This window comes from Neomonachus schauinslandi, chromosome 3 (assembly GCF_002201575.2).
Source record: "Neomonachus schauinslandi chromosome 3, ASM220157v2, whole genome shotgun sequence".
Taxonomy (NCBI): domain Eukaryota; kingdom Metazoa; phylum Chordata; class Mammalia; order Carnivora; family Phocidae; genus Neomonachus; species Neomonachus schauinslandi.
Window position 1 is genome coordinate 440,376 of NC_058405.1, and position 14,682 is coordinate 455,057.

The 14,682-nt window shown below is 54.7% G+C and overlaps 1 protein-coding gene across 1 annotated transcript in view; it reads left to right on the forward strand.

The window, feature by feature from the left end:
• The first annotated feature begins 6 nt into the window (after positions 1 to 6).
• GAS6 (growth arrest specific 6) overlaps positions 7 to 14,682 on the forward strand; it is a 34,913-nt gene continuing 20,237 nt past the window's right edge. Inside the window, exons 1-4 of the mRNA XM_021696051.1 lie at positions 7 to 102; positions 352 to 518; positions 11,326 to 11,350; positions 13,036 to 13,098. Of these exons, the coding sequence (XP_021551726.1) occupies positions 24 to 102; positions 352 to 518; positions 11,326 to 11,350; positions 13,036 to 13,098 (334 nt within the window). The 5' untranslated portion in view covers positions 7 to 23. The remainder of the gene's footprint in view (positions 103 to 351; positions 519 to 11,325; positions 11,351 to 13,035; positions 13,099 to 14,682) is intronic.

A 14,682-nucleotide genomic window follows, 5' to 3' on the forward strand; every position in this document is an offset into this window, starting at 1 on the left:
GCTCGCCCCGGCCCGGCCCCGCCATGCCGCCGCCGCCCGGGCCCGCCGCCGCCCTGGGCACCGCGCTCCTGTTGCTCCTGCTGGCCTCCGAGTCCGCGCACAGTGAGTACCAAGCGGGGTCGCGGCGCGGGCCGGGCCGGGAGTCCCCCTTCCCGCCCCAAAGGACCCCGCCGCCCCCAGGTGCCAGGGGAGCGCCGGTGCCTGCTCCGCGCGCCCCCCGGGCCCGCGCGCTGCCGCAGCATCCCCCGGCAGGCGGCTGGGAGGACTGCGCGTGCGGGGCGGGGTTGACGGCGTGTCCCGGTTCTGTCCCCGCTCTCTCCCGGCGCCGTCCTCCCGCCCGCGTTCGGGCAGCCGTGATGCTGCGGGCGCGCGAGGCGGCGCAGTTCCTGCGGCCCCGGCAGCGACGCGCCTACCAGGTCTTCGAGGAGGCCAAGCAGGGCCACCTGGAGAGGGAGTGCATTGAGGAGCTGTGCAGCCAGGAGGAGGCCCGGGAGGTGTTCGAGAACGACCCCGAGACGGTGAGCGCGCGGGCGCCTTGGGATTCGGGGCTGTGTGGGACCGTGGTGCGGAGCGTTGGGGCCGCCAGGGCACCCGGGGCGCTGTCCCCGCAGCGCCGCACGGGGAAAACCTGGTCCGTGCGCACTGCTGGGTGCGCATTGCTGCTGAGCCTCGGGGTTGCTCCCCGCAGACTTCCCTTCCCCCACTGCGCAGTGAGCCACTCATGTTGGGGGGACCCTGCTGCGGTCAGGTCTCACATCCAGAATCCTTGAACACCGTTTGGGCATGGAGGAAGCACAGGGCCATAGGGGTCCCCTGTCCCACCCTCAAGCCTGCGCCACATCTTTTGAGCCCCATTCCTCCTGGTGACTCCAGGGGCTCCCACAGTTGTTAGCAGATGTGTAAGTGGGTCCTCTTGAGACCCTCAGTTATCTTCCCCCAGCAGGCCTCTGGAGGCAGCCACTTTATTTATTTATTTAAAGATTTATTTATGAGAGAGAGAGAGAGAATCTCAAGCAGACTCCCAGCTGAGCCCGGAGCCCTACCCCGGGCTCCATCTCAGGACCCTGAAATCACCACCCTAGCTGAAACCAAGCGTCTACCCAGGCGCCCCTGAAGGCAGCCACTTTAAAGGAGATAGACAATAGACAACACCTCTACCGTTTTTAAGATGTAAAAGAAATACAGTGTTTAAAAGCCCAAACAGCTTCCTACCCCTCCCCACTCCATGGATTGGAAGTGAGGGGTGGGCTGCCCACAGCCCCTGGATCCTCCTCGAGGGGGATGGAGCGTGTGCTTGAAAGAGGAACTGAGAGATGTGGAGTCTGGAACTGCTTGCTACAGCAGGTCCCAAAATACCACTACAGGAATAGGACTAGAACATATGTGGGAGGGGTGGGCAGGAGGGCTGGGGTCGGGGGCCCAGCCAGGGCGACCTGCATGGGGCGCCTTTCAGCAAGGTGCTCTTTCGAAGCAGCTGGTGACTCCAGGAGCCTGGTTGTGCTGGCTCAGGACACATTTCTATTAATAATGTCCTTGGGGAATGTGGGGCGTCGGGCAGCCAACTGCAGGGAACAGCCCAAGTGTGGACTCAGCATCTGCTCAGGAGCCTGCCCTCTTGCCGGAGGGGACCCATAGGACCCTGCCTGTGTATCTGTCCCAGGGCAAATGCCTTTGGAAAGTGGGAGTGTGGAAATTGGATGGACTTTGTACCATGAGGTCAGGGTGATTTCACAGCTGTTTTTGGTTCTACCGGGATTTTTCTTTTAAAGAATTCTGGGATGAAATAAACCTTGCATGCAGTAAATGGATGGTTCTGTGTGGCCCATATAGGCTTTTATTTTTACTTGTATTTCTCACCCATGGGCATGACAACCCCTTTTCGGCCCTTTCTGAAGCAAGCTTTAACAGGATGGCCGGCCTCGAGCTGTTCTCCTTGGGCAAGTTGTTGCCATGGGGCTGCTCTGGGAAGGTTGTTTTCCCCAGGGCCACTGCCCTCCGAGTTCACAGCAGCATGGTTTCAATGTTGCTGTAAGGAACAGGGTTGCTGATCTTCTCTGGCCTGTTTTCCGGTTTCTTTAATGATGAATCCTGGTGGCCCCATGAGTCATTCCCTGCAGAGGATTGCCGAGGGCCTAGCAGCAGGGCTGTGTGCCTGGCCACCAGGCAGCTGCAGGATTGTGTGGCAGGTGCGGGGTGCTCCCCCACCCCAGACCCTGTACAGAGACCATGGAATAGGGCTTACAGGTGACAAGAGTTCGGGGCAACGAGGCTACCATCCACCCCAACCAGCTCGTGCCCAGCCAGGCCGCACTCACCCAGGACGGCAAGGCCCTGACCTGGCTTTTCCTTGTTGCCTGGACATACTGTGCATTAACCACAGTGTCCTTCCCAGAGCTTTAATCCCCTCTCTGGTTTTAATGGCTTTTATGTTTTAATGATAACTTTATTTACAAATGTCTGCTACAAAGGCAAGAAAAGGAAAGCATGCTCACAATACCGTGATTGTAACGCAATCCAGTGCTCTCTGGGTGCGTTCCTGTCTGGGACGTCACAGCCGCCCTTGCCTCCTAGGCCTGTCATCCCTACGGCCAGCCCAGCATGGACTTGTCAACTTCTCTCATAGCAAAGCCATCCATAACCATCCAGGATTCTGTCCTTACCAGCCCTTAGCTGCAGGAGTGCCTGCATCTTTCCCTTCATTTACCCGTTTCCCAGGTTAGCCCGGCTACTATGGTGTCTTCCCTCAAGGTCAGCTGGGTTGCAGACCCTTCATTTTAACCTGTTCTGGTGTAGACTGTAGTGAAGACCGTTTGCCTTGTTGTCTGGATTTGGCCCTTGGGCATGTGGAACGCTGGGAGCTGCCAGGCTAGGAACAGGGGTCCCCCTCACCACCGTGGGGGACTCTGGAAGTGGCCAGCCTGTCTTCAGTGGCTCAGTGGGAGCCACAGATGACCACCGGCCGGGGCTCTGGCTTTGGTGGAGGGGGTAACACTGCGCTTTCTTGCTGATTTCCTGCTGACGGAGAAGGCAGTTCTGCCCTCCTGGTCCATTCCCAGGGTTCTGGGGCACATGGGTGAGTGAGCCCAGGGAGGGAGTGGGGGAGCTCAGCCCTGCCGCCCAGGTGGGTGGGCTTGAGCCAGACCTGGAGCCAGCTCTGGGCTGCAAATGTACTTCCCGATATTTGGGGGCTTCTGCTAGAGCTCAGACTGCAAGCTGGGTGTTCCTGCCTGATCTGGATTGTTCCAGACTAGCCTATCTTCCTCTCTGGGAAGGGAAGTGACCTTCACAGCAGGTAGCTCCTAGCACAATGGCCCCTTCCTGGTTCCAGGGGTTATCACACACCTATGCTGGAAAGGAAGGGGACCTGGGGGGCCTTCCTGACTCCCAGGCATCCTGGCCACCCACCCGCTTCCCTCCTGGGGGCAGATGGTCTTCCCCCACACTCCTCAGGACCCGGGGGAGTGTCCTAGGCTCCCCATTGTTGCCACCACTAAACCTCCTCTGCAGGGCTCGGGCGGAGTTAGATTCCCTCCTTATCTGTTTCCTCTCACATGGTTACTCTCCCTGCCTGGCATTTCCCTCTCCTTCGCTTGTCTTCAGTCCAGCTTCCCACACAAGACCCCAGCTGTCTCTGAGATTCCCCTAAGCTCACCGGAGGCCAGCCCAGCGGAGTCACCTTCTACTTAAATCCTTTAAGGCAGGCGGGTTCCAGACGCCGGATGCCACTTCAGTAATCAGGCTTTGCTTCCGGAAAGGGTTCTGGACAAAAGACTTACCCCGCCTGACCTGCCACACAGATGCATTTCTATACCTCACAGCGCCTGGGAGTCTGGCCCTCGCAGCCAGCCGCAGCCTGGTGGTACGAGAAAAATTCCAGGCCCTAGTTCTTGACCCATCACCTCGTTTAATTGGAGCTACAAACTATTCACAACACTCAAGCACAGGCCAGAGGGTAGGTGTGTGACCACTGGCCTGTGCTTGAGCTCACACGAGTCCACCCTCCCCAGTCTCTGTCCATCTCTGTCTCTCAGATGTGGGGGGACCCGGTGGTGGTGGCGGAGGGTCAGCTTCAAAGCGCTGCAGCATTGGCCTCCAAGGACACCTGTCTTCCTGAGACCCCCCTTCTTTAGGGACAGCTTGGGGACAGGCATCCCTATGGAGAGGAAAGCTTCTCCCTCAAGTCGCCCCTCGTTGGGGTGGCCCCAGCAGGAGGGCAGAGAGGAAGGAAGAAGGGACCTCGTTACCCCCAGTGACTTGCCTCTGCAGTGCGGGTGCCCTGGCTAGGGAGGTGACACCCTGGCTGGGCCTCCACCATAGCCTCTAGCTGCCCCCTTGCCCCACCCCCCACGCACAGCTACACACACACTCTTCTCTGTGTGACCTTGGGGTGGCCTGCACACCTCACCCTACACAGGCCCAGCCCGTCTCCTTCCTTGGGGTCCTCCTGCTCCCACTGACCCCTGTGGACTGAGGCCTCCCCTCCTGGACCCTCTCCTTCTTGGGCTTTCGGCCCTGGAAGGCCTTGGGGAAGCCAGTCCCAGGGGCTGGTCTTGCTTTGTCTGAGTTGGTTCCTGCTTCGCTCAGAGGCTGGTAGACAGGCCGGTGAGCCCAGCACGAGCAGGCCCGCTAACCCACTTTGTTGCCCCATATTCGTGTTACTCTCAGGAGTCTGTAGGGACTTACACTGGGCTCTCCAGCCTAATCACAGACCAGGCCCTGTGGATGGCATGTCGTGTCCTTGCCAGTGGGCTCAACATCTGCAGAAAACCAATTAAAGACGTTTTTGGAAAACACTGAACGTCTGCCTTTGTTATTTAGGAACAAAACAGCCTTTTAAGAATCTGATGCTGTTTGAGTCCGGTGCGGCCTGTTTCTTGAGAGTCCAAGTAGCTGGGGCCAGGCCATTCCAAACACTTCCCAGGCCGTCCCTTTGCTCCGGCACGGCTGGCAGGCACCCCGCTCTTTCCTCTTCCCTAAGTTCGGAAGCAGGGGCTGTTTCTGTGATGCAGCATCTATCGGGGCTCAGGGTGGTGTCGGACGTCAGCAGTGCTCGGTGCCTGGCAATGCGCATCCAAGAGCCCCCTGCAGACCCGGTGTGTGCTTCTAAGTTTTGGCCCTGACAGGGTACAGTTTGTTGAAAGTGTTATCCCTTTTCAGGAGTTGGAAGCAAAAGAACTCGGGAACCACATCAGGCCTGCTTCAGGTGATCACACCAATTACGAACGTATCGTTCAGATGAGATAGTGATGTGTGACTCTATTATTTGTTTTCTCAGACTTCATTTTCAGACTTGAGAATTATTCCTGGTATTAGTGCGCATGGTAATAACACACATTTTTCCACATCTGTCCCCCAAACCTGCCATCTAGACCCGGGTTGTGGGGGCCCCTTCTTGGAACATGCAGCGCTGTGGAAGTCACAGCTGGAATCAGCCAGCCCCTGGGGGCAGGCCTGTGAGGGCCACCCCTGCAGCTGCACGTCTCCGCATGGGGGCTGCTGAGGCCGGGCCGGCGCGTCCGCCCAGCACGGCGGGCATGGCTGGCGGCCTCAGGTGCAGCCCCCAGGCGACCCTCCGATTTGGACACACGTCTCTCTAGCACGATGCTTCCAACTGAGATGGAGGGACTTGTTAGGACGTTGCTGTTGGCGGTTGTCGGGGGCCAGTGGTGTGAGTCTGTGCAGCGGACCCCAGGTTCCAAGGCGGACCCGCCGTTTGTGACGGAAGGATCGCCTTGGGTCTGCCCCGAGCGCTTGCCGTGGCTGCAGGCCCTGGGCCGCTCCGCGTCCACACCATGCTTCTCCTGTGCCAGACGCACAGCGAAACACCTCACGAGCACACCATGATTTTGCGTGACTCTGGAGAGGCACCAAGATGCACTTAAACTTCCCTTTCCTAAACCAGGAACAAGCTTTGCAATAGCGTTGGTCACAGCGTCGTAGGATGTCGTGGTGGGCCCTCATTCCAGGTGCTCGAGAAGCTGAGGCCTGGGAATTTACGTGGGGACTTGTGCAAGTTAGCTCTTCAGTGGGAGGATGCAGATGGAAACTCAGGTCCCTGGGCCCCAAGGTCAGCATGTCAGCATGAAGCGGTTGACCTTCAGAGGTGAGAAGGGTCTACACTGCCTGCTACTGGGTGACTCCCACATGGTTATGTTTCATTCTGAAACTGGTTATGAAAAGGGCCCCAAGACCCCAGCTCTTCAGGGCTGTAGCCACTCCCTGGGACCCCACTGGCTCAGGCCCCTGTCCTTGTCGCCCCAGTGTGTGTTGGGCACTGGGGGATGGTCCTGGTGGCTGTGGGGGAGTGCGCAGCTGCAGGCCTCAGCTTTCAGCCCTACCACTGGGTGATGATGCCCAGGATTTTGTCCCACAGGAATTCCTAACAACAAACATGCACTTTAGTGTCTGAGGAAGGAAGAGGAACACCGCGGCCTTGTGGGGTGTTTCTGGGGCCTGCCCCCCTTGCAGGGCTGGCCCGGAGGTGCTCTGGGCTCGACAGGGGCTGGGGAGCTGCCCAGCAAGGGTAGGGGTGCCGTGTTTCCTTCTGGCTTGTGGAATGCTTAAGCAGGCACCGGGTTTGGAGACTTAGGAGATGAATTTGGGAGAAAGAAAGGAGAAAGAAGGATTTTGTGTGAACCATGCTTAGAGAAACATGCACAGACTGCGTGATGATGGCCTTGGGGATTGAGCCTCTCCATGCAGGCCAAGGGGCCTGAGCTTGCCCGCTGATAGCAGAGAATCTCTCTGAGAGCCATCGTATAAACAGTGAGACCTTGGTCGTGAGTTCCTCCAGTAAGGGCAAAAGCCGGAAAGAAAAAGCCTCAGTAAGAGCAATTCAAGTTGTCGTGACTTTGACAAGTTTTCCCTTAGAGGTCAAGTTTGCTAGCAAGACAACACGAAGGTCAAAGGATTAGTCAGTTTTTCTGACCCTTTCTTATGGAAAACGCCTTATATTTGTATCATGTAAATAAGCAAAGTTATTGTGACATACAAGCTTTGTTAAATAGTTTAAAGATTTTTGGAAGCAAAATTTCAGGCCGTTATTTATTAAAGGAAGTAATACATTCTTAATTTACTGAAAGATCGCGGCGCTGTTCTACTGTAATGTTTAAGTGCTGTCACATTGGGCAAATCCAGATAGAAGTCCTAGATAAGAGTCACGCTCAGCTGATACGGACCTGTCTCCGCTGTGCTGGCCGCGTGCGTCCTGTAAGTCCCCGGATGCGTCAGAGGGCAGGAATCTCAGACATTGGTGTGCACGGTGAGCCGCAGCATCACTGCTAAAAGGTGTCTCGGTTCCCCTGGTTCACCGCGTCCCTGCAAGGACCTCACTTGCCTCTGAGGGGCTCAAAGAGTTAAAGGAGATTTGGACATGAAGGTATTTACGAGCTGTCAGTTGCCAAGTTCTAGAATTTCCCAACAGCATGTGGTCCCATTCAGAAGCTACATCAGGGTTGACTGTGCTCAGTCCACACTCTGAGCCCAGGTAATGCTTCTGTCTTGATAAATGTACATGTTGACCGACTAGGCTTGTGTGGTTTTTGCCCATTTTTGGAAGGCAGATCTGCTCTCAGACTGTTGAGTCGGGTAGAGAGACCACCACAAACCCCACCAAGCCTCAGAAGAAGCCCAGGGGAAGAAGTGCACAGGATGGCCCTTGGAGGGGATTCTGGAGCTATGGGCTGGGCAGGCTGCTGGGCGAGTGAGCTTGCCCAGCTCATCAGTGCTTCTGGAGCTGGAATTCCAGAATGGACTGTCCTGAGATAGGGGAGGAGATGGGTGGCAGGTCAACAGCCCACAGGTGACTGCCCCGTGGGGAGGGTGGGCAGCTCCATGCTGTTCTTGACTTTTACCCTGAGGGGGCACAGACCCTGCCAGTCAGACTGGGGTCCCAGGGGTCATGCAGGGCAGAGGCTGATGGGAGGTTCTGCCCACAAATGGTAATTCTCAAGGATTTCACCAGCCACCTATTGTCCTTTTCTGCAGTTCCCTTCTTAGTGAAGGGACAATCTGGGTGACAACATAATTAAGGAGCAGAGACAGGGGAGGTCCTCTCATGAAAACACTGTCCTGTGGTTTCAGCTCACGTTAGACGAAAGTGGACGGAGCCTGTCCTTGGGCATAGGTTCCCGTGTTTATAAACCCTCAGGGAACAGGAGCATGGGAGAATGGTGTCTGACAGGAAGGCTGCGTTTGTTGGAGGCTTCAACTCTGTTTGCCCGGGGATGAGCTCTAGCAGGTGGGCTCTCGGCCAAGACAGCGCGCTGAGCCTCCTGGAACCAGGCACTCTCCCGTAGATGGGGTGTGAGCTCCACACAGGGCTGCTTCGCTCACGGACGACCCTTGCCAACAGTGGTGACAACTCAACTGAGTCTCACGTGCACCATGGCTCATCGCCCCCGGGGGGTGGGCCCTTGGTGTGAACGGCAGAAGGAAAGCTGGGCAAATGGCAGTTAATCGAAGGATCTAAGCTTTAAAAATGCACTGGCAGCTTGGAAGCTTAAGGAACCATAGTACTGATACTTCCAAGTTTTAAAATAGACAAGCTAAGAGCACTGATTTAGATTTTTCTCCCAGTGTGCTTATCTATGTTATAAGTAAAATTAAGAATCCAATACTTTGTCTAAGTCAGTGAAAATTGTAGGACTGTGTTTGCCTATTCATTCGTTCATCCATCCACTCTTCCATCTACCCACCCACCCATCCATCCACACTTCCATCTATCCACCATCTATCCATCCATCCATCCACTCTTCCATCCATCCACCCACCCATCCATCCATCCCCCCATTCACTCATTCTTCCATTCATTTATCATTCATTCACCTGTTTGGCAATGGCTCCTGAGGGCATTCAGGGGAACAGTCAGCTCCAGGCCAGGTACTGGGCAGATAGATGTTGTCCTTCCCCTCTGGGAGCTTCAGCTCACAGTTTAGCAGCCTGCAGTTTAGCTCACTCCCTTCTATCTTCAGCTGTTTAAGTAAAGCAGAAGCAAATCCCTGAGAAAAATGATTGCCAGGTGACAAATGGTCGCATTTCCAACCCCGGTGGTCCTGGCTATTGCCTACTCCTGACCCCACCCCAGTCCTCATGCAGCCCCATGCCAGGCCTTGCTCCTTATGTGGTCAAAAAGAAAGAGGGTAAGTTTGTAGGTCACTGATTCCTGGTTTTAAATCTGGTTGTCTGATCCCCATGGGGTAATGCTCATGAGAGTCAACCCAGCTCCTAAACCTCAGGCCACGGTTTATGTGTGGCCAGTTTGTGGTGCAGGTGGGGGCCAGCTCCTGTGTTTGGTGCCCTTCACTCATGGAGATTTTCATAGGTCCTCCTCTCTGGTCAGAACTTTGAAGGACAGTTGGAAATGTCTCTTTCTCTTGGGAGAAAGCATAGCGGTTTTAGGTGTATTTATCTCAGCTTTGTAGTTATTCAGGGTTAACCATCTCTGCCCTAGATTAGCAACCAAATTAGCATCATCCCCACCCCAAACAAATCTAGCGCACAAATTAGGATAAATTGTCACCAGGTTATGGCCCTGTGGTTTCAGAACCCACATTCCCGTAGGTGTGGTTAACTGAAGGGAGGTGCACATGTCTTTTCTCAGTGATGCTTTTCCACAACAATAGAACTCATTATTAAAACATATGACAAATAACTAGTAACAGTCATGGTTTTGAAAAATATAATAGAGCTTTCTGGAAAGCTGTGATAATGCCACCACTTACAACAACTGGGTACTCTGCCCACCGTTCCTCATTGTTTCCAGTCTGATTCTTGGTTTTCTGAGTGGACACATCATGCACCCATCCTAAATCTTTCCTTCAGAGCCAGAGCCGTTCCCTTTGTGACAAAGTCTGGGGCCTCTGTTGTCCTCTAAACCCAGAAGATACCACTGCCTGCCTGCCCTCGGCTGCGGGGGCTTTGTCAGGGCGCCCCTCCTCGCCGGCCTTCCTTGTCTGGGCGTTACCCGTCGGTGACTGAAAGCCACACAAAGACATGAGCGTGGCGGGCTGCCCCCACCCTGACCAGCACTGGCCTCCATCACATCTGCCTCAGTGGCGCCCTCACAACCGTCACACGAGCTGAAATAACAAACTCACTCTGACCAGGACTTTTCTTTTAAAGAAGTTGTGAGTCTTTTTAAACCACATCTTTACCAGAACATGACTTTCTGGAAACACATCTGAGGGCGTCTTTGCAAAGTGTCCCTGGCACCTCTGCCCGTGCTGTGGTAACTGGGGGGCTGGCCAGCCTGTGGGCAGCCCTGGGATCCCCTCTGCCTGTCACTGCAAAGGCAAGGCCAACCCTGGTCGGCGTGGTTCCGGTGACCATGTGCCGTCCAGAGCTCGTCCTGGCTTCCCGACCTTGGTTATACGCCACAGTGTGTTGTGAACATCCATCTGCCTGTCTCTGATAACGGGCTCGTTTAACCCACCATGCCGTGGTGGCGCAGGTCGGATGGAACAACCTACCCTCACAGATTCGTATGCACATGCAGCCGACACCCAGCAGCTGGTGAGGGCCGCTCCTGCATCGCTCGGTTCCATCAGGGGGCGCATCTACGGCCAAGCCGCTCTGTGATGGACCCTAAGTGGGATACGACAGTGGACGGGTGGGGGCTGCTTTAACCAGCCCGTGGCCTGGCGTCTGTGGCTGGGGCCACGGACCCTGGGGACAGTCCCAGCTGCTCCCTGCTGTGGCCAACACGAGTGGTCCTAGTATTGGACGGCCAACATGGACGATGCAGACCTCTTAATTTGCGTTCATGGGCAGAAGGACCCCAGCTTGCACCCTCCATACCTCATCTAACACCAATTTCTTTTACCAGTACAGTGGATGCAAATCAGTGCTCATGTGCTCATGGTCCCACCCAGGTCTGCACAGCTCTGGGAGGAGCCTGGTGTCCGCGAGGGTCTAGACGATTATACCCATGGCCATCCTCATCCTATGAGACACTTTACGCGGCACCACCTAGGTCCCTTAAATGACATCACTGTTGCTGCTTCCAGAAGGTCTAATCATATCAGCGGTTTTGCAAACATCATTCTGCAGAGCCCGCGTCAGCCGCCCGGGCTCTGCCCTCCCACTTCCTCTCCTCATGCCATGGTCTTCATGGCAGAAAGTGGCTTTCTGGGTGCTTCTCCTCTGCTGTTACTGGGCCAGCTGTGGAGAACCCCCCCCCCTTCCTCAGACACCTGTCTCCCTGGTGTCTGTCTCTGCCTGCTGGGGAGGAAGGCGAGGTCCCACTGCCCAGCTGCGCCGGGGGCTGTTTGGGGAGCCTCATACCGTGTCAGTAAACTCTTGCCCCTTCTTCTTCTTTTTCCGCAGGACTATTTTTATCCAAGATACTTAGGTAAGTGTACATCAGTGCTTCTGAAGTTGTCATAAGAGAATAGAGGGGTATATGTGTCACGTGTCCGAGACAGCTGAGCCAGCTCACGACCCACTTACTCCCGGAGGGGAGGCTGTAATCCCACAGTGGGTTTGGGACTACGTAGAGCATGCCGGTCAAAACACCGGTTTGTGTCTTTCACGCCACAGGATCCGTGTTAACCTCGATCCAGTGCCCTTATTTGCAAACAGCTTCTCGGCTCTGACTCCAGGCTTAACTTATTGTTTGGGAATGTGATTGATTTAGTGGGTCTCAGACATTTTGGTCTCAGGGTCTCTGCACTTCCAAAATTACTGAAGACCCCAAAGAACTTTTGTTCATGGGGGCTACATATGTTGATATTTGCCATATTATTAATCAGAACTGAGAACAGTAAAAACTGTTTTTGTTTAATTTGAGCAAGAAGGAATGTATGGGCAGACACCCCTGGCCACCGAGCAGGGATGTCACTGTGCTGGTGGCCTCTGGAGAGCTCCCCTGTGCACTTGGGAGAGAAAGTAAAAGGACAAATGACAGCCCAGTCTAACCTGGACAATGAGAAAGAGCCCCTGATTTCTCTAAGAACTGTTCCTTTAATTAATACCATTTTAAGAAATTTTTGGATGCATATCACTTAATAATGAGATAAATCTATTCCAGGGTCTTCCTTTTTAATTCTGTAAAGTGCATTTTGGTAAATTTTCCATTGGCCTTATATCCTCTTAGAGGTTCTTTCTCTGGGTCTATATCTGGCAACAAGCAAAGTGGACCCATAATTGGCCCTGAAAAGCCAGAAACCTGCCCGCTCCCAGGCTCCCTGTCGGCCTCCACAGGCCTGGCCCCTGGGTACTGGGGGTTTGCTTCCAGAGGCAAAGGGTGACCAGCTATCCCAGGAGTCCCCTCCAGGTTGCCCGGGCCCTCGTCCTCCTGGACATGGCATAGTACCAGGGACCCTACTGAAGGATGAGACGTGGCTCGACACTGTTGTGCACAAGTTCAAGTTTCTGGGCCCTTTCCTCTGCTCCTGTGTGCACACCTGGTTCATCAGATGGATGGTGCGGGTGTGCAAAGCAGAATGACTTTCAGAGTAAGGGCAGTGTTTCCAAATGGGGGTCCACTTGAAATTGAAGTTTAACTCTCTGATCGCGGTCAGAAAACTCCCCGAATGTTATCAGTGATCCTTCAGTGCCATAGCAGAAGGAATCCCCGGGAGAGGCTGCAGACAGACCTTTGGACACAGAATTCTGCCTTTTTGGTGAAGGCATTTTCTTGCCTGCCAGTGTTAAAATGATCTGTAATAGAGGCGCCTGGGTGGCTCAGTCGTTAAGCGTCTGCCTTCGGCTCAGGTCATGACCCCAGTGTCCTGGGATCGAGCCCCGCATCGGGCTCCCTGCTCCGCAGGAAGCCTGCTTCTCCCTCTCCCACTCCCCTGGCTTGTGTTCCCTCTCTCACTGTGTCTCTCTCTGTCAAATAAATAAATAAAATCTTCAAAAAAAAATTGAAAAAAAAAGATCTGTAATAACTAAAACTGAACTGTGTTGTTGCTTCAGCACCCAGTAAACATGAATAATCTCCTTTTCCAGAGGTGTCTCAGAGATGACGTAAGTTCTAAGGTCCGTCCTGTCTCCTGTGACAGGAATGACGTGCTTTCCGTCTCTCTCTTGCAGACTGCGTTAGTAAATATGGATCTCCGTACACAAAGAGCCCAGATTTTGTTACATGCGTTCAAAGTAAGTTTGTCTCCTTCCTGTCTTCCTCCAAGTCCTGTGGGTTTGGGTAACTTCAGGCTTTGCTGTGGTTTTCAGGGGTCTTGAATATTTCCGTCATCCTAAGAAGGCGTAGCACCGGCCTGAGCTCTGCTCCTTTTCCGCTGAACTTTCTCTCTTAAGCAAGTAAGGTCTGGTTTTTTAAATAGGCAAAAGCGCGTGCAGCGTGACATCTAATAACCCTTTCACAGGTGTGAGGAGCGGGTACATCTCTGTGCCTCCCAGTCAAGCAGCTGGGCGCCCAGAATATTCTTAGACCTACTTAGGTGCACAGTCTCTTGGTTTTGCACACATGCTAGCTGAGTGTAGCTGTTCATTGGCCACCGCCGCGGGCAGGATGTCTTCCAGCTCAGCGCGTCCAGAGCCCGGGCGTCCATGAGCACCGGCCTGGGTAACCAGAGTGCATTACTGGACTTCAGGCTACTTCCAGTGTTTTATTATTGCAGACAAACCTCACACAGGTCAGAGCGTGTCTGTGGGGTGGGTTCCCAGCAGTAGGATTGTGGCCCCCAGCCCGCAGGCATCATTCACTTTGACGCAGATCCGGCGGGGTGATTGGCCCTGTCACAGTGTCTTTGCTAAGCTGATGTGTGTTTTTACTTTTTGGTCTCTTTCAATATCAACGGTGAAGAATGAGGGCTGGTCTTTCTGTTTATGTTTTTCTCACTAATGAGTGAAGCTGAGCTTTACGTGTTCAGAACCTTGTGTTCTTTTCTTGCAAGTGATTTGCCTGTTTTTCTCAATTTGTAGGAGCTCTTGATTCGCCATTTGTCCTAAAGGTAGCACAATTTTTCCTTAGCTCATCATGCATCTTTCTTAGTAGTAGTAACGTCACTTTAAACGATCATACAGTAAAAGTGACTTTTTGCTTGTGGTTCTGTCACATTTGAGCCAGGCGTGGAAGAACGCTGCACCCACTGAGCTGGCACGGACTCTGGGCCTCGCTCAGGTCCGAGCGCCTTGCGAGGCCAGCTGCCGGGTCGCCCCCAGCCCAGGTGTCAGTACGTTCTCCGCAGGTGTGGGGCAGCCGGGCTCTGAGCGCACCACCCCTGCTGCACAGCAGGGCTCTTGCTGCGTTCCACGTGGGGCCTGCGCCCTCCGGGGACCCAAGAAGGCAGGGGAGGACCCAGAGCTGCTCACGGGGCCTGGCCTGCGTGGGTGGGTGGTGCCGCTGTGTCTGGACCCACCTATCCACGTGCTGGCCGCAGGCCTTGTCTGACTGGCCAGGTCCAAGCCCCGGCCCAGAAGAGCAGAGGAAATGACTGATTTTACTCAGGAAGGGGAGGGGAAGGTGGCGCTGCCGTTCAGCTCCCGTTCCCCTCTGACCTCAGGGTAGCCTCACATAGCAGGTGCAGAGCAGACTGGCCTCTGTGATTTTGGGTAGAAGTGCCTGTTGACTCGGGGTGGCCAGAACCCATGCCCATGCATCATGGGCAACCTGGAGCAAGCCCCCTCCCTCAGTCTCCCGGGGTTCGACCTGTGACCTCGGCCTCCGTGGAGTCAACCCGTGACCTCGGCCTCCGTGGGGTCAACCCGTGACCTCGGCCT